The sequence below is a fragment of the Macaca nemestrina genome, chromosome 12 (assembly GCF_043159975.1).
Source record: "Macaca nemestrina isolate mMacNem1 chromosome 12, mMacNem.hap1, whole genome shotgun sequence".
Lineage (NCBI taxonomy): Eukaryota > Metazoa > Chordata > Mammalia > Primates > Cercopithecidae > Macaca > Macaca nemestrina.
In genome coordinates, this window is record NC_092136.1 from 3283168 (window position 1) to 3311016 (window position 27849).

A 27849-nucleotide genomic window follows, 5' to 3' on the forward strand; every position below is an offset into this window, starting at 1 on the left:
TATAGCCTGTTGGTTAGAAGCTCCAGAGACCTGGACTAGTGATTGGCATCTGTGTTAATCTGTTTTCACACTGCCGATAAAGACATACCTAAGACTGGGCAATTTACAAAATGAAGAGGTTTAATGGACTCACAGTTCTCCTGGGGAGGCCTCACAATCATGGTGGAAGGTGAAAGGCACATCTCACATGGCGGCAGACAAGAGAATAGAACTTGTGCAGGGAAACTCCCCTTCATAAAACCATCAGATCTCATGAGACTTATTCACTATCACAAGAACAGCACAGGAAACATCCACCCCCATGATTCAATTACCTCCCACCGGGTCCCTCCCACAACACGGGGGAATTGTGGGAGCTACTGTTCAAGATGAGATTTGGGTGGGGACACAGCCAAACCATGTCAACATCTCAAATGAGGACAGTCTTGTGGGACTCAGCCCTTTGCCTGTGGGATCTGAAATGAACTCTGTTTCAGGATGGGAGTGAATCGCAGGACAGTATCAGAGAATCAGTTGGTGTGGAAAGAAGCAGACAATTGAGTGGTGTGGGGAAAACTCGCACATCAGGAATGAGAGTGTTCTATGTGTGAGTGTAGAGAAACTACGTTTTTCTCAGATTCATACTGACAACAAAAGCTATACCACAGGTGGAAGAAAACAGAGAGGGCCTCTTTCTGGTCCAGGCAAGGGGTGGAGGCCATTTTTGTCTTTCACCTTCTTCTGTGGGTTCATCTCTCTCTTGCTTGTTGGTTCTGAGGATTATTTATTTTTTGAACAGCTCATTGACTTAAAAATATACATGTTTTAAATACAGCACTTTAAGTTTTATTTATTTATTTATTTATTTATTTAGAGACAGAATCTCATTCTGTTGCCCAAGTTGGAGTGCAGTGGTGCAATCTATGCTCACTGCAGCCTCTGTCTCCCAGGTTCAAGCAATTCTCTTTCCTCAGCCTCCTGAGTAGCTGGGATACAGGCGCCCACCACCATGCCTGGCTCATTTTTGTATTTTTAGCAGAGATGGGGTTTCACCATGTCCTTTTAGAAGTTCCAGGGTTATGAATTAATGTTGACTTGTTAATTAAGTCAACATTACTTACTAAAACAGAAACTCAGAAGCAATTTCTAAAACTTCTGTGTTGTTGAGTTTTCACTTTCTTGTCACAGTTTCGTCAGGCACTCATTGTCTGCCATCCTATAAGACACTGGCTTCCCAAGCAGCCTCCAGTGCTCTGCTGTTACAGACGCCTGGGTCTGGGGGCTCCAGCCTTGCAGCCCACCTCCTCCTCCGCCGGCTCCTGCCTTCCCTCCCCATGAGTCAAACCTGCTGGACTTTGGCTGGGGCCCTCCAGCCTCCAGAACTGGGAGAAATGGTGTCTGTTGTTCAGTCCTCCAGGCTTACTTTGTGGGTTTCATTCTGGCAGCCAGAGCTGACAGAGGCAGCAGGGAAGGGACAGGTGGGTGCCTGAAGCAGAGGTCTGCATAGGGAAGTGTTACAAGGAGGCAGGAAGGAGATGTCTGTAGGATGTCTTCTAGGAGATGCTGTGGGATTTGGCGACTTGTGGGAGAAAGAAGCCCAAGGGGCCTCCCAATTCTGTGTTCTGGAAGACAGGAAAGATGGTGAGGCCCCCATCCAAGTGGATGCCATGGCTGAGTTATGCCCCCTGGTTCATACGTTGGAGTCCTCACTGCAGTATCTCAGAATGGGACCTTATTTGGAGATAGCTCTTTACAGGGTGATTAGTTGAAACGTGGACCTCATGGATTAGGGTGGGCCCTAATCTAATCTGTGTCCTTATACAAAGAGATAAGGATGCAGACACACACAGAGGGACGAGCACGTGAGGGTACAGGGATGGCAGCATCTGTAAGCCATGGAGAGAGGCCTCAGGAGGACCCGGCCCTGCGGCACCTCGATGGCAGATTCTGGCCTCCAGACTGTGAGACAATCCACTCCTGTTGCTGAAGCCACATGGTTTGTGGGGCAGCCCTAGCAAACTCACATAGCAGGGAACAGGGGGTTCCCAAATGCCTGGGAGTGCAACTCAGTGAAAATTGTATATTTTTCTAATCACACAGAGGCTGAAACAAAAGAATCACAACGCAAACTCGTGAGAGGTACGGATCGTATTTATTTAGAAGATCCAGCCCAGGTACTTAAAGGCGAAGCCCTGGGGCAAAGAAACCAGGCCAGGTTGGAGGTAGAGGAGGAGACTGGGCACCCCTCCTCCTCAGGAGAGGATCCTGGGATCTCTAATAATTCTGAGTCCTCCAGATCAACTCCAAAAGCAATCGGAGCTCTGGCAGCTCAGGCAGGATGAAGACGAAGGGTGGAGGAGACAGGAGGTTGCAGGGACCCGGGAGAGGTGGCAGCAGGTCAGAGGATTCCAGTTTCAGCGTGTTTCCAGCAGGCTCACAGGAGGGGCCCAGGGATGTGGGATCTTGACGCCCTGAGAAGGTTGAAGTGGTGAGGTCAGGAAAGGAAAAGGGGATTCCGGGAGAATTGATGGGCAGGACCCAGCATGCTGGAAGCCCTCATGACCTCAGAGGCTGAGCGGCTGAGTACTGAGCCCTGAACACTAGGCTGCCTTAGTCCAGAGGAGGACAGGCTCAGAGACATGCTTCAGGAATTCAGGCCACAGCTGCAGTCATTCCTGGAGAGCCCAGATCTGTAGGACCAGCTGAGGTTTGTGGGCAGAGCCTCAGATCTTGCACTGGTAGCACACGGGGACACAGCAGCTGGACTGGGAACAGCAGGGTTTGCAGCAGCTGGACTGGCAGCAGGATGACCCACAGCCTGAGGAGGAGCAGCAGGGCTTGCAGCAGCTGGACTGGGAACAGCAGGGCTTACAACAGCTGGACTGGCAGCAGGATGACCCACAGCCTGAGGAGGAGCAGCAGGGCTTACAGCAGCTGGACTGGGAACAGCAGGGCTTACAGCAGCTGGACTGACAGCAGGATGACCCACAGCCAGAGTAGCAGCAGCAGGGCTTACAGCAACTGCACTGGGAGCAGCCACAAGAGCCACAGCCCCCCTTGGAGCCCCCACAGGAACCACAGCCCCCCTTGGAGCCCCCACAAGAGCCACAGCCCCCCTTGGAGCCCCCACAAGAGCCACAGCCCCCCTTGGAGCCCCCACAAGAGCCACAGCTAGAGCAGCAGCAGAAGGGCACACAGCGGCTGGGGCCACAGCCCCCACAGCTGGAGCCACAGCTCCCCTTGGAGCCCCCACAGGAGGTACAGCCCCCCTTGGAGCCCCCACAGGAGCCACAGCCCCCCTTGGAGCCCCCACAGGAGCCACAGCCCCCTTTGCAGCTCCCACAAGAGCCACAGCCCCCCTTGGAGCCCCCACAGGAGCCACAACTGGAGCAGGAACAGGCTGGCACACAGCAACACACGGGCTTGCAGCAGCAGACGGGCACACAGCACCTGGAACCACAGCCCCCGCAGCTGGAGCCACAACCCCCACAGCCGGAGCCACAGCCCCCACAGCCAGAGCCACAGCCTCCGGAGCAGCCACAGCAGCCCATGGTTCTGGTGGATTGAGGGTGGAGCAGGTAGAGGAGCAGGTGAGAAGCAGGTGGCAGGTGCAGGTGTGGAGCTCCCTGAGCCCCGGCTCTTTATATTCCTGCCCAGGTGTTTATACTGATCACATGAATACTGTTGTTGTTTCTGCTGTTTCACATGCACAAGTGTTATTTTTAATCTCTTCACCGTCCTATGAGCCGCCATCAGCTCAAGCCAAGCTCTACTTTCATTGGTTTCTAAATTTGGCCTCTTCCTCATAGGCGTTTCCCTTTGTTAGAAGACACTGGGCTCCCTCTCCAGCGGGTGTCCTAGGAGTCTGGGAGGCAGTGGTGGCTTGGCTGGTGGGTGGACCATTGTCCTTGGCGCTCAGAGCTCTCCTCACTGATGCAGACCCTCCACCCCCTGGCATTGGTGTTTATGTCAACGGTGGTCATTTTGTAAAAAATAAAATAAAATAAATTAAAATTAAAATTAAAAAAATAAGCTGAAAGAAAAGGCTGTCTATAGGTTCCATCACTTAAAAACTTCCAGTATAAATATTTTGTCAAATTTGTAAAACAAAGTGTCGAAGAGCATGGATTTTAGTGTGGCCCTGGTTCTCCTTTGTCTTTCTTACCTCTTCCTCCTGTAATCAGCTCACTCCTAATGACACAGATTAGACCCACGTTCCCTTCAGGGAAGCTGGGCTCACAGAGGGAACAGAGGAACAAGACCCTTCCTAATGCTTTCGAGTTTTCCTCAATTAAGTCTTTGTAAAAATTCCACAAATCGACAGATATGCTTCAAATTTACTCTCCTTGAAGGCTACAAAAATTTTGACTAGCCACCCTCTCTAATGCACTTTTATTTTCCAAAAGATTACTTTTAATTTTGTATTGAGGTAAAATTTACATGCAGTGAAATGCTTTTTTTTTTTTTTTTTTTTTTTTTGAGACTGAGTTTCACTCTGTTGTCCAGGCTGGAGTGCAGCAGCATAATCTCAGCTCACTGCAACCTCTGCCTCCCAAGTTCAAGCGATTCTCCTGCCTCAGCCTCCTGAGTAGCTGGGATTACAGGTGTGTGCCACCATGTCTAACTAATTTTTGTATTTTTAGTAGAAATGGCATTTCATCATGTTGGCCAGGCTGGTCTCGAACACCTGACCTCAAGTGATCCCCCTGCCCCAGCCTCCCAAAGTGTTGGGATTACAGGCCTGAGCCACCGCGCCTGCACTGCATTTTTTTTTTTTTTTTTTTTTTGAGACAGTGTCTCATTCTGTCACCCAGACTGGAGGGCAGTGGTGAGATCCTGGCTCACTGCAGCCTTGGCCTCCTGGGCTCTGCACGTATTTTGAGTGTGCAGTTCCATGAGTTCCGCTAAACACGTACTTGTGTGCCCATCACCCCAACCATGACCAACTGCTCCACCCCCAGAGGTTCACTTTCACGGCCTTCCCTTCCCACCCATCACTACAGGCACAGCTCTGCTGACCGGTTCTGCCCGCTGTTGAATGTCGCAGAAATGAAATCATTAAAAATGTACTCTGGTTTCTTTCCCTCACGATGTTATTCTGTGTGTCAATGATTTGCTCTTCTTCTTCTTCTTCTTCTTTTTTTTTTTTTGTTGAAACAAGGTCTTGCTCTGTCACCCAGGCTGGAGTGCAGAGTGGTGCCCTCATGGCTCACTGCAGCCTTGACCTCCTGGGCTCAGGCGATCCACCTGCCTCAGCCTCCCAATGTGCCGGGATTTCAGGCATGAACCACTACGCCTAGTCTTATTCTTCTTTTTTAATCACTGCGTAGTGTTTCGTGTAAAAATACTCTCGACTGCGTTCCCCCATTCTCACGTTCATAGATATTTGAATTGTTCGCAGTTTGGGGCTATGATGAATGACACATAAACATGCCTTCCAGTCCTTCCGTACTCATGTTTTTAGTTTTAATCTTTTGGTTAAATATTGAGCACTGGCCTTGCTAGACCATAGAGTAGTGTATGTTTAACTTGCTAAGAAACGGACAGCTGTCCAAACGCTCGTGCTGCTTTCCCCTCCCCAGCGGTGCCTGGGACTGTCAGCTGCATCAGGCCTGTCAGTACCGCCCGGCGGCTTTTCAAACGTGAGGCATCGCATGGGGGTACAATCGCATCTCGTGTGGATTTTGACCTGTGTTTCTCTGATGACTAATGTTCGCAAGGATCCTTTCTTGCACTGGCCATTTTCACATCTTTCTTGTTAAAAGGTCTTGTTAAAATTGTTTGCCCATTTTATCGTAGGTTTTTTTTTTGTTGTTCTTTTTGTTATTGACTTATTGGAACTCTTCATAAATTCGATATCAAGAATATATGAATGAAATGCTTTGCCATATGTATGTATATGTATTTACACATGTGTTTTATATACATGTATATATGTGTGAAGGGGGCCAGCCCCTCCACACCTGTGGGTATTTCTCATCAGGTGAGATGAGACACTGAGAAAAGAAATAAGACAGAGACAAAGTATAGAGAAAGAACAGTGGGCCCAGGGGACCGGCGCTCAGCATATGGAGGACCTGCACCGGCACCGGTCTCTGAGTTCCCTCAGCATTTATTGATTACTATTCTCACTATCTCAGCAAGAGGAATGCGGCAGGAGAGCAGGGTGATCATGGGGAGAAGGTCAGCAAGAAAACATGTGAGCAAAGGAATCTGTGCTGCAAGTAAGTTCAAGGGAAGGTACTATGCCTGGATGTGCACGTAGACCAGATTTATGCTTCTCTCCACCCAAACATCTCAGTGGAGTAAAGAATAACAGAGCAGCATTGTTGCCAACATGTCTCGCCTCCCACCACAGGGGGGGTTTTCTCCTATCTCAGAATAGAACAAATGTACAATCGGGTTTTATACTGAGACATTCAGTTCCCAGAGGCAGGCAGGAGACAGAGGCCTTCCTCTATCTCAACTGCAAGAGGCCTTTCTCTTTTACTAATCCTCCTCAGCACAGACTCTTCACGGGTGTCGGGCTGGGGGACAGTCAGGTCTTTCCCATCCCATGAGGCCGTATCTCAGGCTATCATGTGGACAATATTGGCCAACACCCAGCTTTCCGGGGCAGAGGTCCCTGCAGCTTTCCGCAGAGCATTGTGCCCCTGGTTTATCGAGACTGGAGAATGGCGATGACTTTTCCCAAGCACACTGCCTGTAAACATTTTGTTAACACGGCACGTCCTGCACAGCTCTAGATCTCTAAAACCTTGATTCCATACAACACATGTTTTTGTGAGCTCAAGGTTGGGGCAAAATTACAGATTAACAGCATCTCAGGGCAAAGCAATTGTTCAGGGTACAGGTCAAAATGGAGTTTCTTATATCTTCCTTTTCTATACAGACACAGTCACAGTCTGATCTCTCTTTCTTTTCCCTACATATGTGTATATATAATATATATGTATGTGTAAAATATAATACATAATTTTCCAGTATTTGATTTGCCTTATTATCTGAACTTCTTTTTATAGGGAAATGTTTTTGATTTTGAAGTGCAATTTAACATTTTTTTCTTTGACAGTTAGTGCTTTCTTGTGACCTTTTTGAAAACTCTCTTTCTGCTGGGCACGGTGGCTCACGCCTGTAATCCCAGCACTTTGGGAGGCTGAGGCAGTCGGATCATGAGGTCAGGAGATCGAGACCATCCTGATTAACACAGTGAAACCCCATCTCTACTAAAAATACAAAAAATTACCCAGGCGTGGTGGCCTCCAGTCCCAGCTACTCAGGAGGCTGAGGCAGGAGAATGGTGTGAACCCAGGAGGCGGAGCTTGCAGTGAACCGAGATCGTGCCACTGCACTCCAGCCTGGGCGACAGAGTAAGACTCCGTCTCCAAAAAAAAAAAAAAGAAAACTCTCTTTCCTAGCTTTTCCTCTAGAAGCATTAGAGTTTTGGTTTCTATATTTAGTTCTATGATGGATCTCAAGCTAATTTTTGTGTGTAATGTGAGGTAGGAGTTGAGATCCATTTTTTCACTTTTTCATCCAATTGTTTCAGCAGCATTTGATAAAAAGACCATCGTGGCCAGGCGCAGTGGCTCATGCCTGTAATCCAGGCACTCTGGGAGGCCGAGGAGGGAAGATAACGTGAGGTAAAGAGTTCGAGATCAGCCTGGCCAACGTGGCGAAACCCCATCTCTACTAAAAATACAAAAATTAGCTGGGCATGATGGTGGACACCTGTAATCCCAGCTACTCAGAAGGCTGAGGCAAGAGGATCGCTTGAACCCAGGAGGCAGAGGTTGCAGTGAGCCAAGATTGTGGCACTGCACTCCAGCTTGGGCGACAAAGCAAGACTCCGTCTCAAAACAAACAAACAAACAAAGGTGGTTCTCTTGTAATAGCAGCACTTTGGGAAGCCACGTGAGGTCATGAGTTCGAGACCAGCCTGACCAACATGGAGAAGCCCCCGTCTCTTCTAAAAATACAAAATTAGCTGGGCGTGGTAGCACATGCCTGTAATCCCAGCTACTCAGGAAGCTGAGGCAGGAGAATCGCTTGGACCTGGGAAGTGGAGGTTTCAGTGAGCCGAGATCATGCCATTGCACTCCAGCCTGGACAACAAGAGCAAAACTCCATCTCAAAAATAAAATAAATAAATAAATAAATAAATAAATAAATAAATAAATAAACCAACCAACCAGCCATCCTTATCCCACTGGAATCATGGTGTTTTTAATGAGAATCAGTCGACACTATGGCAAGTTTTTTCCTGTGTCCTGCTCTGCGGTCTGTATGCTGCTTCCTAATGCAAACACAGCGTCACTGTGACATTATGGGAGATTTTGAAGACAAGTATTATGAGACTTCAACTTCATTCTTCTTTTTAAAGATTGCTTTCTTTTTTTCAATTCCTTTGCTTTTCCAACGAAATTTTAGAACCAACTTGATCATCTCAACAACAAAAACATAGATGGATAAGGAGGCACATAGATGATAGATAGATAGATAGATAGATAGATAGATAGATAGATAGATACATAGATACATAGATGATTCTGAAGAATTGGACTATGTAATTACAGAGGCTGAGCAGCTCCACAGTCTGCTGTCCGTGAGCTGAAGGTGTCCCCTGCTTGTCTCAGGACTGAGTCTGGTTCCCCCATCACTCTGACCAGAGATTCCTGCTAAGATGCTCCCTTGGTGACCACTCCACACACAGCCAGCATCTCTAGGCTCTATGCAGGGTCTCCCTACACTCATTATCCAAGATTCCTGGGGTGGGGGGGGGCAGGAAACCATCAGGTTCTGAAAATATTCATTAGCAGCAGTGGTGCATGCCTGTAGCACCAACTACTCGAGAGACTGAGGTAGGAGGATCCCTTGAGCCCAGGAGTTCAAGACCAGCCTGGGCAACACAGTGAGACTCTACCTCTATTGAAAAAAAAAAAGAGGAAGAAGAAAGAAAAAAAGAAAAGAATCACAAACAAGTAAACAAGCTGACCATGTCTTTTATTTATCTATTTATTTATTTATTTATTTATTTATTTATTTATTTATTTGAGACAGGGTCTCACTCTGTCACCCAGGCTGGAGTGTGGTGGTGCAATCATGGCTCACTGCAGCCTCAACCTCCCAGGCTCAAGAGATTCTTCCACCTCAGCCTCCCCATTAGCTGGGACTGCAGGTGTACACCACCATGCCCAGCTAATTTTTTTTATTTTTCTGTAGAGATGGGGTCTTGCTATGTCACCCAGGCTGGTCTTGAACTCCTGAGCTAAAGTGTTCCTTCTTCCTTAACCTCCCAAAGAACTGGATTACAGGAGTGAGCCACCATGCCCAGCCCAGGCTGATCACTTCTGAAAGTGTTCTCCACTCAAGCAGCTCATTTACTTAACAATATCACTTATTCCCACACACCCCCTCCCAGATCTCTTCCATGTTTTTGCAGAACCAGCTCTCCTAAATAAATTTTCCACAGTCGTATTTACAATGCAAATTGTAAGTAAAATTGCAATGCTTGCAAAAAAAAGAAACGTAGGATTCTGTGATGTCGATGAAAGTGACGTTGGAGAACCTCTGGTGGGAGCCAGGCAAGGCCACCGCAGTGAAGATCAGGCAGTTCACCCTGAAAGAGAAGCTGGCCAAGGAGAAAAGATAGGGGCTTCCCAACGGGGTGGATTGACCTCAAAGAGAGGCGTTTGTGAAGGATGAGAAGGAGCTCGGTTGTTTTTGCAATGTGACTTCCTTCAGCATCATTCTGTAATGGTCAACTGTGAAATGAAGGATGTTGCAGCAGGCAATCCTATGATTTTATCAAAAAATTATGCATGAAATATCCAATGCTTGATTTTCTCTTTGTTGATTTCACGGAGAGTTACAACTGTGTCCTATATCTTGCTAACTATCACATGTCATCTGTTCATTATTAAGGAAGGTTTCGGTTTTCTTTTGCTTTCTCTTCTACCCCCCACACCCCAAGCACAGACAGCATTGGTTCTGTTGGGCCCATTTCCAATGGACGGCTGGCAGCAGGCTTTTCTCTGGTGCCCATTACTGAGGTAGGGAGGCCGTCTTTGATCTGCAGGTCACTGGGTCCTTCCTGGGCCAAACACCTCCCCTTCTTCCCTGGAGAAATCTCTTCATCACATAGCAAGACATGAATTTACCCACGGGAGCCACAGGCCAAGCAAAGAGAACGCCCAGTGAGCCATGGAGGGAGAAGTTTCCGGCATTTTCTTCTGGACCCACTGACCCCACAGCAGCCCCTCCTGCCCCACTGGCCAGGCTGGATGCAGCCACCAACTCCCTACCTGCAGTGTGGTCCACCCTCATGGAATCTCATCAAAGTGTACCCTTAAAGAGGGTTCCTTTCATTTCAGCTTTAATTGTCCTTTGCTGCTCAAAGGCCTTCTAAGTGTTATCATTTACCAGGCAGAACTGAGAACTCTGTAGCTCCCCAGATTTCTCCAGGCTTTCTAGAACTTTCCTCCTGGCTGGCAAAACCAGCTGGTTCTTTCGAGCTCACCCTGTTCTTGTAATGCTTTGATAAATGCAGCCACAACAACCCACGCAGGAGGGGCCTTGTGTTTTCTGAACTCTTTCCTTAGGGATACACGATCTGGGACAGTCTTACCAAATACATAACAACTACCTTTCTCGCCTCTGATAACTTTCCTTTCCACCCACCTCCTGACCAATAAACCAAGGTCTCAATGCTATGTTTTTGTTCTGGTTGGTTTCTGGGTCAGCCAGGATGGACCAATTATGCTGCCCAAACAAGCCACCCCCACGTTTCAGTGACTTCACATGACACAGGCTTGCTTCTTGTTCACATCGCAGGCCACTGCACATCAGCTGGTGACTCTGCTCTGTGCTTCGTCACTCTGGGACTCAGTCGGAAGCAGCAGCCAGTGCTTGGAACATTAGTGGTCATGGTAGGGGAAGAAACAGAGAATTCAGAAAACTGCAGCAGGTGCTTCAGACTTCTTCCCACTGAGGCAAGCAAATCACACGGTCACACCTGACTTAGAGAGGGCTCATGAAGGGTTACTCTACCACCTGCCATCTGACCTGTTCCCAGAAGAAGAGGAGAACCAGGATACCTATAAAGAGCCCTAATTACCACCCCGTTCTGTGCTCTGTGTGGCAACACTGCCAGTGTTATAGATAGGTTTTTGGCTAAATGAGCTTAAACTTTTATTTTTTACTCTAACATATGCATTTAAGGCTATAAATTTTCCACTGATTTGGCTGCATGCAGTAAATCTGGTAGTCCCATTATTTCATTAGGGGTTACAAAATGCTAAGTTTCTAATTCTATGATTTCTTCTTTATTTATAAACTGGAATACTTCCTCTAATTTTGTTACCATAAGATAAAGTTTGTCTATCAGAGATAGAGTAAGTGCCTGATTATTTTCCTTTACTTAGTCATCTTCAAAATAATGCATTGATTCCTAGAATCCTCTACAGGCAACTAAGTTTTACCGTTTGCATAGTATCTGTATTATTATTTTTTGTGTATGATTACTTACTCCTAGTTTAAACATACTTGATGTGTATCAGTCCAGTTAAGAAATTGGTGTTCAGATTGTCCTAAGTCTGTCTACAGAGAGTTTCTCCAGGTTTGCCTCTTATCTTTTTTTTTTTTTAACACAGAGTTTGGCTCTTGCCACTCAGGCTGGAGTGCAATGGCACCATCTCAGCTCACTGCAATCTTTGCCTCCCAGGTTCAAAGGATTCTCCTGCCTCAGCCTCCCAAGTAGCTGGGATTACAGGCATGCACCACCACACCTGGCTAATTTCTTGTGTTTAGTAGAGACAGGGTTTCACCATGTTGGTCAGGCTGGTCTCCAACTCCTGACCTCAAGTGATCCACTTGCCTCAGCCCCCCAATGTGCTAGGATTACAGGCGTGAGCCACCTTGCCCAGCTGACTCTTTAGTTCTTTTGATGTAACTGCATTAGTCTTAGTTATCATCTCTGCTTTCTGGGATGACAAGATGTTCTAGATTCATCTTGTTCACTTCCAGCCCATTCACCAGAGAAGCCAGGTTCCAGGGAGATACAATAAACAGCATTTGAAGACAACAGTCTTGGTGCTAGGCGTGTTCACTGCTACAGGATGGCTCATTGTTTCTGAGTCTTTCAGTGGAGGAGGAAACTGTTTTTATTTGGATAAAATACATCATGATTTCATATCGATATGTCTAATTCAAATTCAGGATGACAAGGTTTTTACTTAACCTCATCAGTTCCACACCAAAAATTCCAGTTCTGATACCAACCTAATTAATGCATTTGCTTTTTCCATACAACATTCACAGCAGGATATCAACCATACTACCACTGCCACCATGACTTCTAAAAACAGCTTAGGAATTTTATTTTTGTGTTCTTTCTATGTTCTTAGGACATATCCCACCAATAAATTGCTGTGTTTCCAAATAACTTGAAATAATTCAATTCTATTAATATTGTCTTTTTTTTTTTTTTTTTTACAGAGTCTTGCTCTGTCGCCCAGAATGGAGTGCAGTGGCGCAATCTCGACTTACCGCAACCTCCACCTCCCAGGTTCAAGCCATTCTCCTGCCTCAGCCTCCCAAGTAGCTGGGGTTACAGGCACATGCCACCACACTCAGCTAATTTTTATATTTTTAGTAGAGACAGGGTTTCACCATGTTGGCCAGGCAGGTCTCAAACTCCTAACCTCAAATGATCCGCCTGCCTTGGCCTCCCAAAGTGCTGGGATTATAGGCATAAGCAACCAAGCTCAGCCCTTTCAGAATTCTTAAAAGGCAATATTGGCTTGGTGTTAGGAGTGTTTATTTACAGAGGTAACGGGCTGTGTAACAACAAAGGCAATCAGAGTAAGTTGGGTACAAAAACTTCCCAAAGGAAGATGGCAGAGGTCTGGACCAGGGAAAGGAGGCAAGTCTGAACTCCCCAGAGCTTTCAGCAGCCTCTTCTGCTTCTGTGGCCCTGGTCTGAGGAACAGTTCTGTCTCCATCAGATCAATAGCTGGAAAGATCTAGGAAGAAAAGGGATCTGAGAAAAGAGGGGTCAGCCGGGAAGGAGATGAGAGGCAGGGGAGACAGCCAGCCCCATCCTAGCACCTTCCACCAACATCACCATCAGACCCACACAGTCCGAAATACAAGAAAAAGAGAACAATAGCTATAGCCATAGTAATGACGCCAAACAACAGAGAAGTCAGCAAGATACGTGTTTCAGTTTGTCGGCATGGTATTTTTATTAGTTTGCAACTTTTCGTTTCAGATAAAGCAGAGTGTTGGACATGCAAAGGGACTCCAAGGAAGCCTCTTAAACACCCACCTTGTTGCAGGTGGGACGCTCATGGCCAGCTGCTTCCAGCTGGAAAAGACAGGACTGCAAGTGGGTTCAGGAGCTCAGGCCTCTGAATAGACAAGCAAAGGCGAGGCTAGCAGGCGAGGGGTGATTCAACTGCAGTTGCTGTTGACTTGGGAAGAGAATTTGTTAGGAGAGACAATGGACATTGATTAGGGTGGACTCTCCTTAGGAAAAGGCAGCCAGATATGGTTCATCTTGTAGTGAGGAATGGACTCGGGCAGTGGTTTGGGGCTCAACGATGAAGGACAGGTCACAGCTTCAGAATATGGGGTTAGCTGGACTCACATGAGGCCTGAGTCCAGAGCCTCAGATCTTGCACTGGCAGCACACGGGGACACAGCAGCTAGACTGGGAGCAGCAGGGCTTGCAGCAGCTGGACTGGGAGCAGCAGGGCTTACAGCAGCTAGACTGGCAGCAGGATGACCCACAGCCTGAGGAGCAGCAGGGCTTGCAGCAGCTGGACTGGCAGCAGGATGACCCACAGCCTGAGGAGCAGCAGGGCTTGCAGCAACTGCGCTGGGAGCAACCACAAGAACCACAGATCCCCTTAGAACCCCCACAAGAGCCACAGCCCCCCTTGGAGCCTCCACAAGAGCCACAGCCACCCTTGGAGCCCCCACAAGAGCCACAGCCCCCCTTGGAGCCCCCACAGGACCCACAGCCCCCATTGGAGCCCCCACAGGAGCCACAGCCGGAACAGGAACAGGCTGGCACACAGCAGCACACAGGCTTGCAGCAGCAGACAGGCACACAACAGCTGGAGCCACAGCCCCCACAGCCGGAGCCACAGCCCCCACAGCCGGAGCCACAGCCCCCACAGCCGGAACCACAGCCCCCACAGCCGGAACCACAGCCCCCACAGCCGGAGCCACAGCCTCCGGAACAGCCACAGCAGCCCATGGTTCTGGTGGATTGAGAATAGAGCAGGTAGAGGAGCAGGTGAGAGGGAGGTGCAGGTGTGGAGCTCCCTGAGGCTGGGCTCTTTATATACCTGTCCAGAGGTCAGGCATGATACAGGGTCCCTTCCTTGTGACTGTTTACACTATTTTTCCAGAGCTCTGTTTTTTCCCTCTTCGCTAGTGACTTCCTCCTGGCTCAGTTGAGCATCTACTTTCTTTGTGTGCTAAATTTGTCTTTTTCCCCATTTGTTTTGGCTCCTACAATTAATACCTCAGCTCCAGGCTGTCTGGTGCTTCCCACAAAGCCCCAGGGTGCTGGTCACCTGCTCTCTGCTGACCACATGTGACCAGTGGTCAACAGCCTCTGCCCAAGTGCTCTCATCTTTCCTGTGTTGACTCCCCCAGATAATATTAATTTTACCTTTTTAGATTTCAAAAGTTATCCATGGTCTTTATATTTTAGTCATGCCATTTTCAGTTTTGCATTGTTCTAAAGAAATACTGGAGGCTGGGTAATTTATAAAGGAAAGAGGTTAGAATGGCTCATGGTTCTGCAGACTGCACAAGTGTGGCACCCACCTCTGCTCAGCTTCTGGGGAGGCCCTCAGGAAGCTTTTCCTCATGGCGGAAGGCAAAGCAGGAGCAGGCACACCACATGGTGAGAGTGGGAGCAAGGGGTGAGGAGGGGCCCCACGCTTGTGAACAACCAGATCTGAGTGAACCCACTCATCGCCAAGGGGATGATGCTAAGCCCGTCATGAGGGATCCACCCCCATGATCCAAACACCTCCCCGCAGGCCCCTCCTTCAACACTGGAGATTACATTTCGACAAGAGATTTGGAGGGAACATCCCAACTATATCATTATACCCCGACCCCTAAATCTCATGTCCTCGCATTGGAAAATAGAATCATCTCTTCCCAACAGTCCTCCCAATGTCTTGACTGATTCCAACATCAAGTCCAAAGTCCAAGTTCCTTCCACCTATGAACCTGTGAAAACCAAAACACATTATTTACTTTCAAGATACAATGAGGGTAGAGGCACTGGGTAAACATTCCCATTCCAAAAGGGAGAAATCAGCCAAAAGGAGGGGGCTACAGACCCCATGCATGTCTGCAATCCAGCAGGGCAGCCATTAAATCTTAAAGCTCCAGAGTAATGTCCTTGGACTCCCTGTCCCACATCCAGGGTACACTGGGGTGAGCGGTGGGCTCCTAAGGCCTTGAGGAACTCCACCCTCGTGACTTTGCAGGGTTCACCCCTGCACCTGCTCTCATGGGTTGGAGTTGGGTGCCTGCAGCTTCTCCATGCTCAAGATGTAAGCTGCCAGTGGCTCTACCATTCTGGGGCCTGGAGGATGGTGTCCTCCTTCCCACAGCTCAATTAAGCAGTGCCCCAGTGGGGACTCTATGTGGGCCTCCTGCCCCACGTTTCCCCTCTTCACTGCCCTAGTATATACCCTCTGTGGGCTCTGCCCCTGCATCAGGCTTTTGCCTGAGTGCCCAGGCTTTCTCATAAATCCTCTGCAATCTAGGCAGAGGATCGCAAGCCTCCTTCCCTCTTGCACTCTACACATCTACAGGCTTAACACCACATGGGAGCTACCAAGGCTTATGGCTTGCATCCTCTGAAGCCAGAGTTATCTTTGGGGTCTTTTGAGCTGAGGCTGGAGCTGGAGCAGCCTATGTGTGGGGAGCAGTGCTCCAAGGCTGTGCAGGGCAGTGAGGGCCTGGGCTGAGCCCCTGAAACCATGCAGTCCTCCTAGGCCTCTAGGTCAGTGATGAGAGGGGCTGTCTCAAACACCTTTGAAATGCGTCTGAAGTCTTTTCCCATTGTGTTGGCTATTAGCACTTGGGTTGTGTTTTGTTTGTTTGTTTTGAGTCATGCTAATATCTCTAGCAGGTGGTTGCTCTGTAGCCTGCTTGGATTCCTCTCCTGATAATGCTTTTTCATTCTCTGCCACATGGCCATGCTGCAGACTTTCCAAACTTTTACACTTTGATTCCCTTTTAAATATAAATTCCAACTTTAATTCATGTATGTGCTCTTGCATGTGAGAGTACGACGTTAGATTCAGTCAGGCCACAACTTGAATGTTGTGCTGCTTAGAAATTTCTTCCACCAGATATCCTAAGTCACCACTCCTAAGTAGAAAGTTTCAGAGCCCCCTAGGGCATGAAACACAATACAGTCAAGCTCGCTGTCAAGGCATAACACATGTGACCTTTGTTTTTAGTTTCCTGCAAGTTCCTCATTTCCCTGAGACCTCATCAGGCTGGATTTCATGGTTCTTATCACTGTAATTATTTTGGACACAACCATTTCACCAGTCTCACAGGAGTTCCAACCTTTTCCTCATCTTTCTTTCTTCTTCTGAGCCCTCCAAAAGCTTCCAGTCTCTGGCCATTATCCAGTTCCAAAGTCACCTCCACATTTTCAGGTGTCTTTGTAGCAACATCTCACTCCTGGTACAATTTTCTGTATTAGGCTCTTTTTCGTGTTGCTATAAAGAAATACCGGAGACTGGGTAATTTATAAAGAAAAAAGGTTTAATTGGCTCATGGTTCTGCAAGTTGTACAAGCACGGCACCAACATCTGCTCAGCTTCTGGTCAGGCCCTTAGGGGGCTTTTACTCATGGTGGAAGGCAAAGCGGGAGCAGGCATGGCACATGGTGACAGCTGAGAAAGACAGAGCTGGTGGAGGGACAGGTGCCACACGTTTGTTTTTTTTGTTTTGTTTTGTTTTTTTTTTTGAGATGGAGTTTTGCTCTTGTCGTCCAGGCTGGAGTACAATGGCATGATCTCGGCTCACCACAACCTCTGCTTCCCAGATTCAAGTGATTCTCCTGCCTCAGCCTCCTGAATAGCTGGGATTACAGGCATGTGCCACCACACCTGGCTAATTTTGTATTTTTAGTAGAGACGGGGTTTCTCCCTATTGGTCAGGCTGGTCTCGAACTCCTGACCTCAGGTGATCTGCCGGCCTCAGCCTCCCAAAGTGTTGAGATTACAGGCATAAGCCACCATGCCCGGTCAGTGCTACACATTTTAAACAACCAGATCTTGCTTGAACTTCCTCATCACCAAGGAGATGGTGCTAAACCATCCATGAAAAATCTATACACATGATCCAAACACCTCCCAGCAGGCCTCACCAACATAAGATTTGGAGGAGGCATCCAAACTATATTACTGGGGATCACTTTTTTTTTTTTTTAGATAAGTCTTCCTCTGTCACCTGGGCTGGATTGCAGTGACGTGATCACAGCTTACTCCAGCTTCAAACTTCTGGGCTTAAGGAATCTTCCCACCTCGGCCTCCTAGGTAGCTGGGAATATAGGCGTGTGTCACCATACCCAGCTAACTTTTAAACTTTCTGTAGAGATGGGGGTCTTGCCATGTTGCTCTGGCTGGTCTTGAACTCCTGGCCTCCAGTGATCCTCCTGCCTTGGCCTCCCAAAGTGCTGGGATTGCAGGTGTGAGCCAGTGCACCCAGACAATATCCTTTCCTTTCCTATCCAGATAAGAATAATCTATCCTCATCTTGATGTTTGTGGGGAATCTTTTCCCCTACTCAATTATTTCTGAAAATCTCACAAGTCTCTCTGCTGTTGTTTTCTCTCTTCCCCAGACAGAGCGTTCACTCCTCTTAGGCTGCTTCTTCCAGCTTCTCAGTTGGGTTCCTTGCTCAGTTGTACTCCACGTGGGGAAAGAGGTTCCTTTATGCCATAGTCTGCATGTGTTCCCCAAAATTCATGTATTGGAAACTTCACCCCCAATGCAAGAGTGTTGGGAGGTGGGGCCTAACAAAAGGTACTTGGAATGAGTTAGTGCTGCATGCAAGAAGGACTTGAGGGAGGGCCTTCATCCTTTTCTGCGCCATGTGAGGACAGCATATTCATGCTCTCGTGCCCTTCTGCTTTCCAATATGTGAAGACACAGTAAGAAGGCCCACACCAGACACCAGCACCTTGATCTTGGACTTCCTAGCCTTCGGGACTATAAGAAAGTACATTTCTGTTCTTTATCAATTACCCAGGTCAAGTATTTTCTTATAGCAGCAATAACGCCCTGAGGCACTCTAGTCACCAAACCACTGCTTATATGAGGCTGCTTTCTTTGTTTAAGGGATGCATGCTAAACCCCGAGGAGAGCATAAGAGGGGCACATTACTGACAAGAAACTGAAGTCTGCTTACCAGATGTGTCTGCTCCTCAAATCTCCTGGCCATGCTCTTGGGCATTGTTTCACCAGTGTACTCACCTAAGAACACAGCAGCATGTCCCCAGCGTACTCGCCCAAGAATACAGCAACATGTCACCAGTGTACACACCCAAGAATACAGCAACATGTCACCAGCGTACTCACCCAATAATACAGCATCATGTCACCAGTGTACTCACCCAAGAATACAGCAACATGTCACCAGCATACTCACCCAATAATACAGCATCATGTCACCAGTGTACTCACCCAATAATACAGCAACATGTCACCAGTGTACTCACCCAATAATACAGCATCATGTCACCAGTGTACTCACCGAAGAATACAGCAACATGTCACCAGTGTACTCACCCAAGAATACAGCAACATGTCACCAGCATACTCGCCCAAGAATACAGCATCATGTCACCAGTGTACTCACCCAAGAATACAGCAACATGTCACCAGTGTACTCACCCAAGAATACAGCAACCTGTCACCAGCGTACTCACCCAATAATACAGCATCATGTCACCAGTGTACTCACCCAAGAATACAGCAACATGTCACCAGCATACTCACCCAATAATACAGCATCATGTCACCAGTGTACTCACCCAATAATACAGCAACATGTCACCAGTGTACTCACCCAATAATACAGCATCATGTCACCAGTGTACTCACCCAATAATACAGCATCATGTCACCAGTGTACTCACCCAAGAATACAGCAACATGTCACCAGTGTACTCACCCAAGAATACAGCAACCTGTCACCAGTGTACTCACCCAAGAATACAGCAACATGTCACCAGCGTACTCACCCAAGAATACAGCAACATGTCACCAGCATACTCACCCAATAATACAGCATCATGTCACCAGTGTACTCACCCAATAATACAGCAACATGTCACCAGTGTACTCACCCAATAATACAGCATCATGTCACCAGTGTACTCACCCAAGAATACAGCAACATGTCACCAGTGTACACACCCAAGAATACAGCAACATGTCACCAGCATACTCACCCAATAATACAGCATCATGTCACCAGTGTACTCACCCAAGAATACAGCAACATGTCACCAGCGTACTCACCCAAGAATACAGCAACATGTCACCAGCATACTCACCCAATAATACAGCATCATGTCACCAGTGTACTCACCCAATAATACAGCAACATGTCACCAGTGTACTCACCCAATAATACAGCATCATGTCACCAGCGTACTCACCCAATAATACAGCATCATGTCACCAGTGTACTCACCCAATAATACAGCATCACATCACCAGTGTACTCACCCAAGAATACAGCAACCTGTCACCAGCATACTCACCAAGAATACAGCATCATGTCACCAGTATACTTACCCAAGAATACAGCAACCTGTCACCAGCGTACTCGCCCAAGAATACAGCAACCTGTCACCAGCGTACTCACCCAAGAATACAGCATCGTGTCACCAGCGTACTCACCTGCAGAAATCCTTGAGGAGATGATCTACCGAGATAAGAATCAGAAGAGCCCTCAAGAGGTGACTGAACTCCGTTGAAAACAGAGGCTGTGGTGTGCAGTTTCCAAGTAGTTCACCTAAGACAAAGTGATAGAGACATGTTGAACATGAAAAGGGTGATGGATAACAGCAAAAAATAAATAAAATAAAATAAAATAAAATAAAATAAAATAAAATAAATAGAAAGGAAAAGAAAAGAACAGACAGCAGCAAGTTGGCAGCTGGGATTTAGGGTCAAACACCAAACAGGCCCAGGGCAGTGGCTCATGCCTGCAATCTGAGAGTGCCTGTAATCCAGGGAGGCCAAGGCAGGAGGATCACTTGAGCCCAGGAGTTCAAGACCAGCTTTGGCAACAAAGGAAGACATCGTCTCTAGAAAAAAAAAATTGTTTTAAATTAGCCAGGCATACTGGCACACACCTGTAGTTGCAGCTACTCAGGAGGCTTAGGTGGGAAAAACATTGAGCCTGGAAAATCGAGTCTGCAGTGAGCCATGAAATAAAAATTAAAACATATCATAAAAATAAAAGAATATGGAGGGAGAGTTAAAGATCTCACTTTCAGAATTGGGGACACCTTTAGACACAAAAAATGTAAGGATAGAAAGGAATCGAGTAAGAAAACTAACAAGTCCAAGCGTTCAGTTTGGGAACTGGTCCCAGAAGATGGGTAATGTCTTCCCGTCACCACCAGCCTATCCCACTCCGTCTTCTCCAGAGCCTCCATCTCTGTCTCCGTTATGTGCAGGCTGGTATGCCTTGCCAATCTCTTCCCAATTTCTTCTTGATTTTAGCTTCTGGCTCGTGACTACTTTTTCCAACACAATTTCTAGGTTAATTCTCAGTGATTTCCATACACAAGTAAATGAATCTTCCCCACTCCTCACCCCTGTGGTGATATCTGTGACCGTGTTCTCAGCAGGGCACCCCACTGGGCTCTGTCCCATGCACCCCGCTTCCAGCCACCATCCTCTTCCTAGCTCTCTTTCTCCAATGCTTTGATCTCACCAGAACTCTGGGTCCATCAGCACAACCATGGCTTCACCACTCCCCAACCTCTCTGATACCTCTTCTTTTTCTGGTAACAGCTTTGTTGAGATAAAATTTATATGCCACACAATTTGCCCACTTAAGGCATACAGTTCAATGCTGTGTATTCACAGTGCTGTGCACCCATCACCATCACCAGTTACAGAACGTTTCATCACCTCAGAAGGAAAGTGCACGCCCTTGAGTACCCCCAACTCACTACCCTCCAGGACGGTTCTCCAGGCGGGTTCAGATCTCGGCAGTTCTCCCGGTGTCTTACTTGTGGTTCTGAGGCTGAGGTCAAGACCCCTGACTTAGTTCCTTCTCCTTGGCTAATCTGATCCCTGCACTGCCAGCTGTGCCATTCCGGGCAAGTGATTCATACTTAACCCCTCTGTGCCTGTGACACGAAAAACACGCAGCTGCCTTGAGGATGAAATGAGTTAAAGTCAATATCAAGAAGTGCCTTGATATTGTGCCAGTATCAACAGGTACAATCCCCTTCTCTGTCACACCCAGTTCCAGCCCACCCCGGCTGCAGTGCTTAGGGGCCCAGGGAATCCTGAGTGACAGGCTAAAGCGTGTGCCCTACCCTGCGTGGAAGGCCTGGTCCCCAGTCCCTCAGGACGGGGCCTGATTTGAAGGTGGGGCCATTGAACAGGTCATTCAGTTTCAGTGAAGTCCTCGGGGTGGGCCTGATCCCCACGCACTGGGGTCCCCATGGGGAGAGGAGACACAGACCCACAGAGGGCGGCCCAGGGTGGGGAGGAGACACCCGCCCCCAGCCCTGGAGGGGCCTGGGAAGGAACCAAACCCTGAGACTCCCTGAGCTCAGGCCTCCACCCCCAGAACAGAGGAAACCAACGTCTGTGGCTGAAGCCTTGGAGCCGCCCCGTCTGTGCCGCCCTGAGACTGTGGCCCCGAAAGCTCCTCTCCCCGGCCACAGAGCTGAGGGTCCGACAGCGGCCCCAGGAGCCCCCAGAGCCGCAACCCCACCGTGAGGGGAGGGGAGGGAGTCAGGTCCCGCGGTCTGCCGGGTGCCTGCCCCGCAGCTTCCCCGGGAGGAGGGAGACGAGGCCCCGAGGAGGCTGCAGGCCGGGGCTCCAGGGTGGTGCTGGGGGGTTCCCAGAACGGCCGGGGGGCGGGCGAACAGGCGGAGCCTTCGTGGGTTACCCCCTAAAAACCAGCCCACGCTCCGCTTCTCGGGAACCCTCCCCACGGAAGCAGCCCTGAGATGGGGGGGAACTGCCCTGTGCCAACCCCAAGGGAAGCCCCCAGGAGTGACTCTGATGAGCCGGGTCCATCAGGGCACGCCCCCCACCACGCCCCCAGACAGACACTGAGACCCAGATGGCCACCCGGTTCCTCATTCATTCACTCATTCATTCCCCGCCAGCGGACCCCAGGGACCGCGCAGTCCCTGGAGATCCAGAGGAAAAGGAGAAACCCAGGCTGCCCCGGGGGCTTCAGGCTGGCATGGGGAGGGGGAGGATGTGGGCCCTGCCCAGGTGCATGCTGGAGGAACCAACTGCAGGAGGCACCGCCAAGCAGGTAAAGCGGGCAGGGGCAGTTCTGAGAGCCCGGGGGTCTTTCTCTTGCTGCCCCCAGGAGCGTCTTCTGTCTCATTCTCTTAAACCTTCTACAGACTCCGCTTCCCGTTTAGTGATTTTCCTTTATAAGGGTCACAGTGAAAAATCAGAGTCCTCCTCCTGGCGAGTAAGGGCCTGTGTGGTTCTCACTGCTTGCTGTGCCACTGCTTTTGGGAACATGCTTGCACCTGCCTATGTTTGAGGAACTCTATGCGACATGTTTTCTAACTTCCCTTTTCGCATTGTGTCTGAAGTGTGCGAGTGATGGTGTTTGGTTCAGAAATCCCGGAAGTCCTGTAAACAGATGTTGTGTGTCTGCTTTCTGATTTCAATTCCTACAGAGGTTTCAAATGGGAGTCTGCAGAAATGTATACTCAGTAATTTTCTCCGAACACTAAGCATCTGCCCAAATATAAGATAATCTAGTTATTTTACTTCAAAATGTTATTTTCTTTTAGTGTGAACTGAGGTTGGTCATTGAAACTCTATATTCCCCAATGCCCAACTGTAACAGTTATAATATTATCATTTTATAATTTTATCTTTTTCAGATAATACATGTTTACATTTACATGTTTATAAAGAAAAGTAGGGCCTGTGGTATTTTTAATGCCGTTTTGCTAATGTACTCAGTATTATTTTATAGATTAGATTAATAAAGTGTATTCATCTGTGTCTAGTAAGTAGGTAACTTTATTTACTTTTTTCAGCTATGTCTTCTCATATCACCCAAGACTTTTTGCCAGAGCAGGGCATACAAGATGCGTTCCCAAAATCAATATGGAGAGGATGTGGAAATTGTGGCCTTGACAATTTCCACTGGAGGAAAGACTGGGGAAATGTAGATGAGTGTAAATTGCAGAAAGAAGATTACAACAGACTTAAGCAATGTTCATCAACTACCCATAGCAAAATCTTTCGATGTAATAAATGTGTTAAATATTTAACAATTCTTCAAATTTAAATAGATATAATATAATTCATGCTGGACAGAAGCCTTTCAAATGCAAAGAATGTGGTAAATCCTTTCAAATGTTCTCATTCTTAACTGAACATCAGAAATTCACACTGGAAAAAAATTCCACAAAATGTAAAGAATGTGGCAAAACCTTTAACCAATGCTCACACTTTACTGAACGTGAGAACATTTGCACTAGAGAGAAACCTTACAAATGTCAAGAATGTGACAAGGTTTTTCAAACTTGCTCAGTCCTTCCTAAAAACAGAATTTACACCGCAGGGGAACATTACAAATGTGAAGAATTTGGCAAAGCCTTTAAACGGCTGTCCCACCTTACTGGTCGTAAGGAACACGGTGCTGTGGAAAAATTTCACAAATGTGAAGAGTGCGACAATGTCTTTCTCTCTTGCTCAAGGCTTTCTAATCATCAGATGATTCTTGCTGGAGAGAAGCTCTCCAAATGTGAAAAATTGCACAAGTCCAAGTCTTTCCAAACATCAGAGAAATGAGATTGGAGGGAAACCTTTCAAATGTGAGGAATGTGACAGCATCTTCGAATGGTGCTCAGACCTTACTAAACATAAGAGGATTCACACTGGTGAGAAACCCTACAAATGTGAAGAATGTGGGAAAGCCTATATGCAGTCCTCACACCTCAGTGAACACAGGAGGATTCACACCGGAGAGAAACCCTACCAGTGTGAAGAATGTGGGAAAGTCTTCAGAACTTGCTCAAGCCTTTCTAATCACAAGAGAACTCATTCTGAAGAAAAACCCTACACGTGTGAAGAATGTGGCAACGTCTTTTTTTTTTTTTTTGAGACAGAGTCTCACTCTGTCGCCCAGGCTGGAGTGCAGTGGCTGGATCTCAGCTCACTGCAAGCTCCACCTCCCAGGTTTATGCCATTCTCCTGCCTCAGCCTCCCGAGTAGCTGGGACTACAGGTGCCCACCACCTTGCCCGGCTATTTTTTTTTTTTTTTTTGTATTTTTTAGTAGAGACAGGGTTTCACCGTGTTAGCCAGGATGGTCTCGATCTCCTGACCTCGTGATCCGCCCGTCTCAGCCTCCCAAAGTGCTGGGATTACAGGCTTGAGCCACTGCGCCCGGCCGGCAACATCTTTAAGCAGTTATCAGACCTCACTAAGCATAAGAAAACCCACACTGGAGAGAAACCCTACAAGTGTGACGAATGTGGAAAGAACTTTACCCAGTCCTCAAACCTTATTGTACATAAGAGAATTCATACTGGAGAGAAACCCGATAAATGTGAAGAATGTGGCCAAGTCTTTATGTGGTTCTCAGATATTACCAAACATAAGAAAACCCATACTGGAGAGAAACCCTACAAATGTGAAGAATGTGGAAAGAACTTTACCCAGTCCTCAAACCTTATTGTACATAAGAGAATTCATACTGGAGAGAAACCCTACAAGTGTGAAGAGTATGGCAAAGCCTTCACCCAGTTCTGACACTCGACTGTACATGAAAGCATTCATACTTGAGAAAAAAAATAAATATAAAAATAGGCAAAGCTGTTAGTATCTGCTTGCATCTTACATCAGAGTTCAGACTTAATAATTATAAATGTAATGACTGTTGAAAGACCTTTCATGAAATACAAGTTTCCAGAGGACTAAAGAATATTTCTTCTGGAAAAAAAATTAGAAATATGTTTTATACTAGACGGAAATCTTGTATCAGCTGCTTAAACTTTATTCAAATTCAGAGAATTTGTATTGTAGAGAAATCCTACAAATGTCATAAATGTGGAATAACATTTGTTCAGAAACTGTAGCTTAGAAAACACCAGAGTTCATACTAAAAGATATTTTACAAATGCAGTAAATGGAAAAAATAAGCAAAATCAAGTCTACGGAAACACTGGAGGATTCAAGAGAGAAAGGAATAGGGCACGGACACATTCAGAAAAGATGCTGAATCAGAGTGTTGAGTCTACAGACTCATCTAGACTTAAAACAGATCATTAATTAGCTGGGTGTGCGCGCCTGTAATTCCAGCTACTCCGGAGGCTGAGGCGGGAGAACTGCTTGAGCCTGGGAGGCAGAAGTTGCAGTGAGCCAAGATCGTACCACTGCACTCCAGCCTGAGTGACAGAGCTAGACTCTATCTCCAAAAAAAAAGGAGGATGAGATTGATTTTTAGTAGTTATATATTCTAAATGTACTTTTTTGCATTGAAAGAATGCTAAGTATTTTGAAAAGTGAATATTGATGTAATTCAACTCTCAATTGATGCTGTGTCTTCATTTCTAGTTCTGATGTGAAAACACACAGTCAATTCTTATTGTTGCATCAGAAATATGAGAAATTCCTTTACATTAGGTGTGCATCACTGATACACTGGTCCATGAAAGGCGAAAGGCTCTGAAATGTAAGATGCGTGAATAACATCTTGATCAAGAGGCTCTTTGTGGTTGTCTTACTTACTTGTAAGTGGTTCATGAGGTAGGAAGATTCTTCTGCATTATAGGAAGAGGGAACCATTTTGAATTTTATAAATCATTGGTTTTACCAGTATTTCATGAAGGTAATATACCATAAATTTTTAAATGTTTTATAAGATTCTGTGTGAACTTAATTTGCTTTTAATTCAATACAATTGTGTTAAATGTGTTAAGTTCATGAAATAAAGTGTTATCCTACCAAAAACCAATTCCATCTTACTCAAGGGTGTTGATAACAGGTGGTAACAATATGCTATTGGGTGGCATAGTGGAATAGCATCTCCGGTGATCTCTATTCCCAGTGACTTTTTAACTGCAAGTAATTTGAAGAATATTGTTCCCATAGTTTTTTATACTTTTTTTGTAACCACAGAGTCATCATTATTGCTATAAGAAAGATTATACAGGAGTTTAAATAAAATACATACATTTCTGAGTATTTTAATTGTTTTCCTATATTTTTTGTTGGATGTACAACTATTCTGCCCTGACAAAACACATACAGAGTTTTAGTTTTGATTCACATAGAGTTAAATATACAAATATATTACTGTAAAGATAAACTACGCTGAGCATGGGGACTCACATCTGTAATCCCAGCATTTTGGGAGGCCAAGGTAAGAGGATCACTTGAGGTGAAAAGTTTGGGAACAGTCTGGGCAACATAGTGAGACCTTGTCTCTACTATAGATTTTTTAAAAATTAGCTGGGAGTGGTGGTGCACACTTTCAGTCCCAGCTACTCAGAAGGCTGAGGTGGAAGGACCATGTGAGCCTGGGAGATCAAGGCCGCAGTGAGCTATGATCATGCCACTGCACTCCAGCCAGGGCAGCAAAGCAAGCCCTTGTCTCAAAAAAAAAAAAAAAAGAACAAAGCAAATGCAATAAAGATGAACTTTAGGTTTAAGAGAATTATGGAGCAAGTAATTGTGTTTGTATGAGTGTTGGTGTCTACCTAGTTTGAAGGTACAGACAACAAAGAAAACAGCAGGATTGGATAAAACAGATAATTTTAATAGACATGATTATTTACTATAGAAAACTATAAACCTCAAAGATGTTGAAAGAAATCTCTGTTCTTTCCTTTGTATTGAATTCATTTCTGTAAAATATTCTGGCTCCTGGTTCAGAATCTCCTCATGCAAACCCTCTGTTTTTACTTGCCTCTTGTTCATGCTGGACCTCACATCAAATGTTCCTATCCCATTGTTCATGCAGCATTATTTCCATCCCCTGCCCAGGGATGAGAAGAAGAATTTACATAAACCTTAGTGATGCTCCCCAAATCATTTTCAGATGTGAGCAATTTCACAATGAGTGTATTAAGTAATATTTTATATAACTCATACATTTTATTTAGTTATTTCATTTAAAGAACCCAATTTAAGCCAATTTTTCTTTAGTTATTGTTCTTTTACTTTATATAATTGATATCGTTGGGTATATTTACATTATCGGGCCAGTTTGTTCAGGTAAACACTGGGGATGCTTTGTAAGTTATTGGGTTATTTTGATATGTAAAAGAAGTAAACAAATATAGTGCTAGGGTGAATAACATTTTTTATAATTAGAAGTAAATAATTCTGTTGAAGCAAGTTTGTGTTTTCAAGTTAGAGACTGAAAACATCCATGGTGAAGAAATGGTATTAATTTTGCATGTGGAGAGAGGACATCTGCTCCCAGGCTACACAACTGGCCTTCTCTGAACTTATGAAGAGGAATTTGCTTGTTTTATTTTCTAATAATCTCCAGCTCTCTGCCGTCTCTTTTTGTTCATCTCTAACTATGCATTGATCACAGCCCTTCTTTGCCTGTCTTACGGCTA

At 46.4% G+C, this 27849-nt stretch overlaps 1 protein-coding gene and 2 pseudogenes across 1 annotated transcript; all 3 read left to right on the plus strand.

The window, feature by feature from the left end:
- The first annotated feature begins 1916 nt into the window (after nucleotides 1-1916).
- On the plus strand, nucleotides 1917-5689 carry LOC139357675 (uncharacterized; annotated as a pseudogene).
- Nucleotides 5690-13327: 7638 nt separating this feature from the next.
- Nucleotides 13328-22189, plus strand: LOC105469826 (uncharacterized). The gene is given in 6 exon segments (XM_071076076.1): nucleotides 13328-13366; nucleotides 13668-13967; nucleotides 13969-14343; nucleotides 19886-20002; nucleotides 21859-22006; nucleotides 22062-22189. Coding segments are annotated over 6 exon segments (1107 nt in total).
- A 1103-nt stretch (nucleotides 22190-23292) lies between these two features.
- Nucleotides 23293-25063, plus strand: LOC139357403 (zinc finger protein 195-like; annotated as a pseudogene).
- The last annotated feature ends 2786 nt before the right edge of the window (nucleotides 25064-27849 follow it).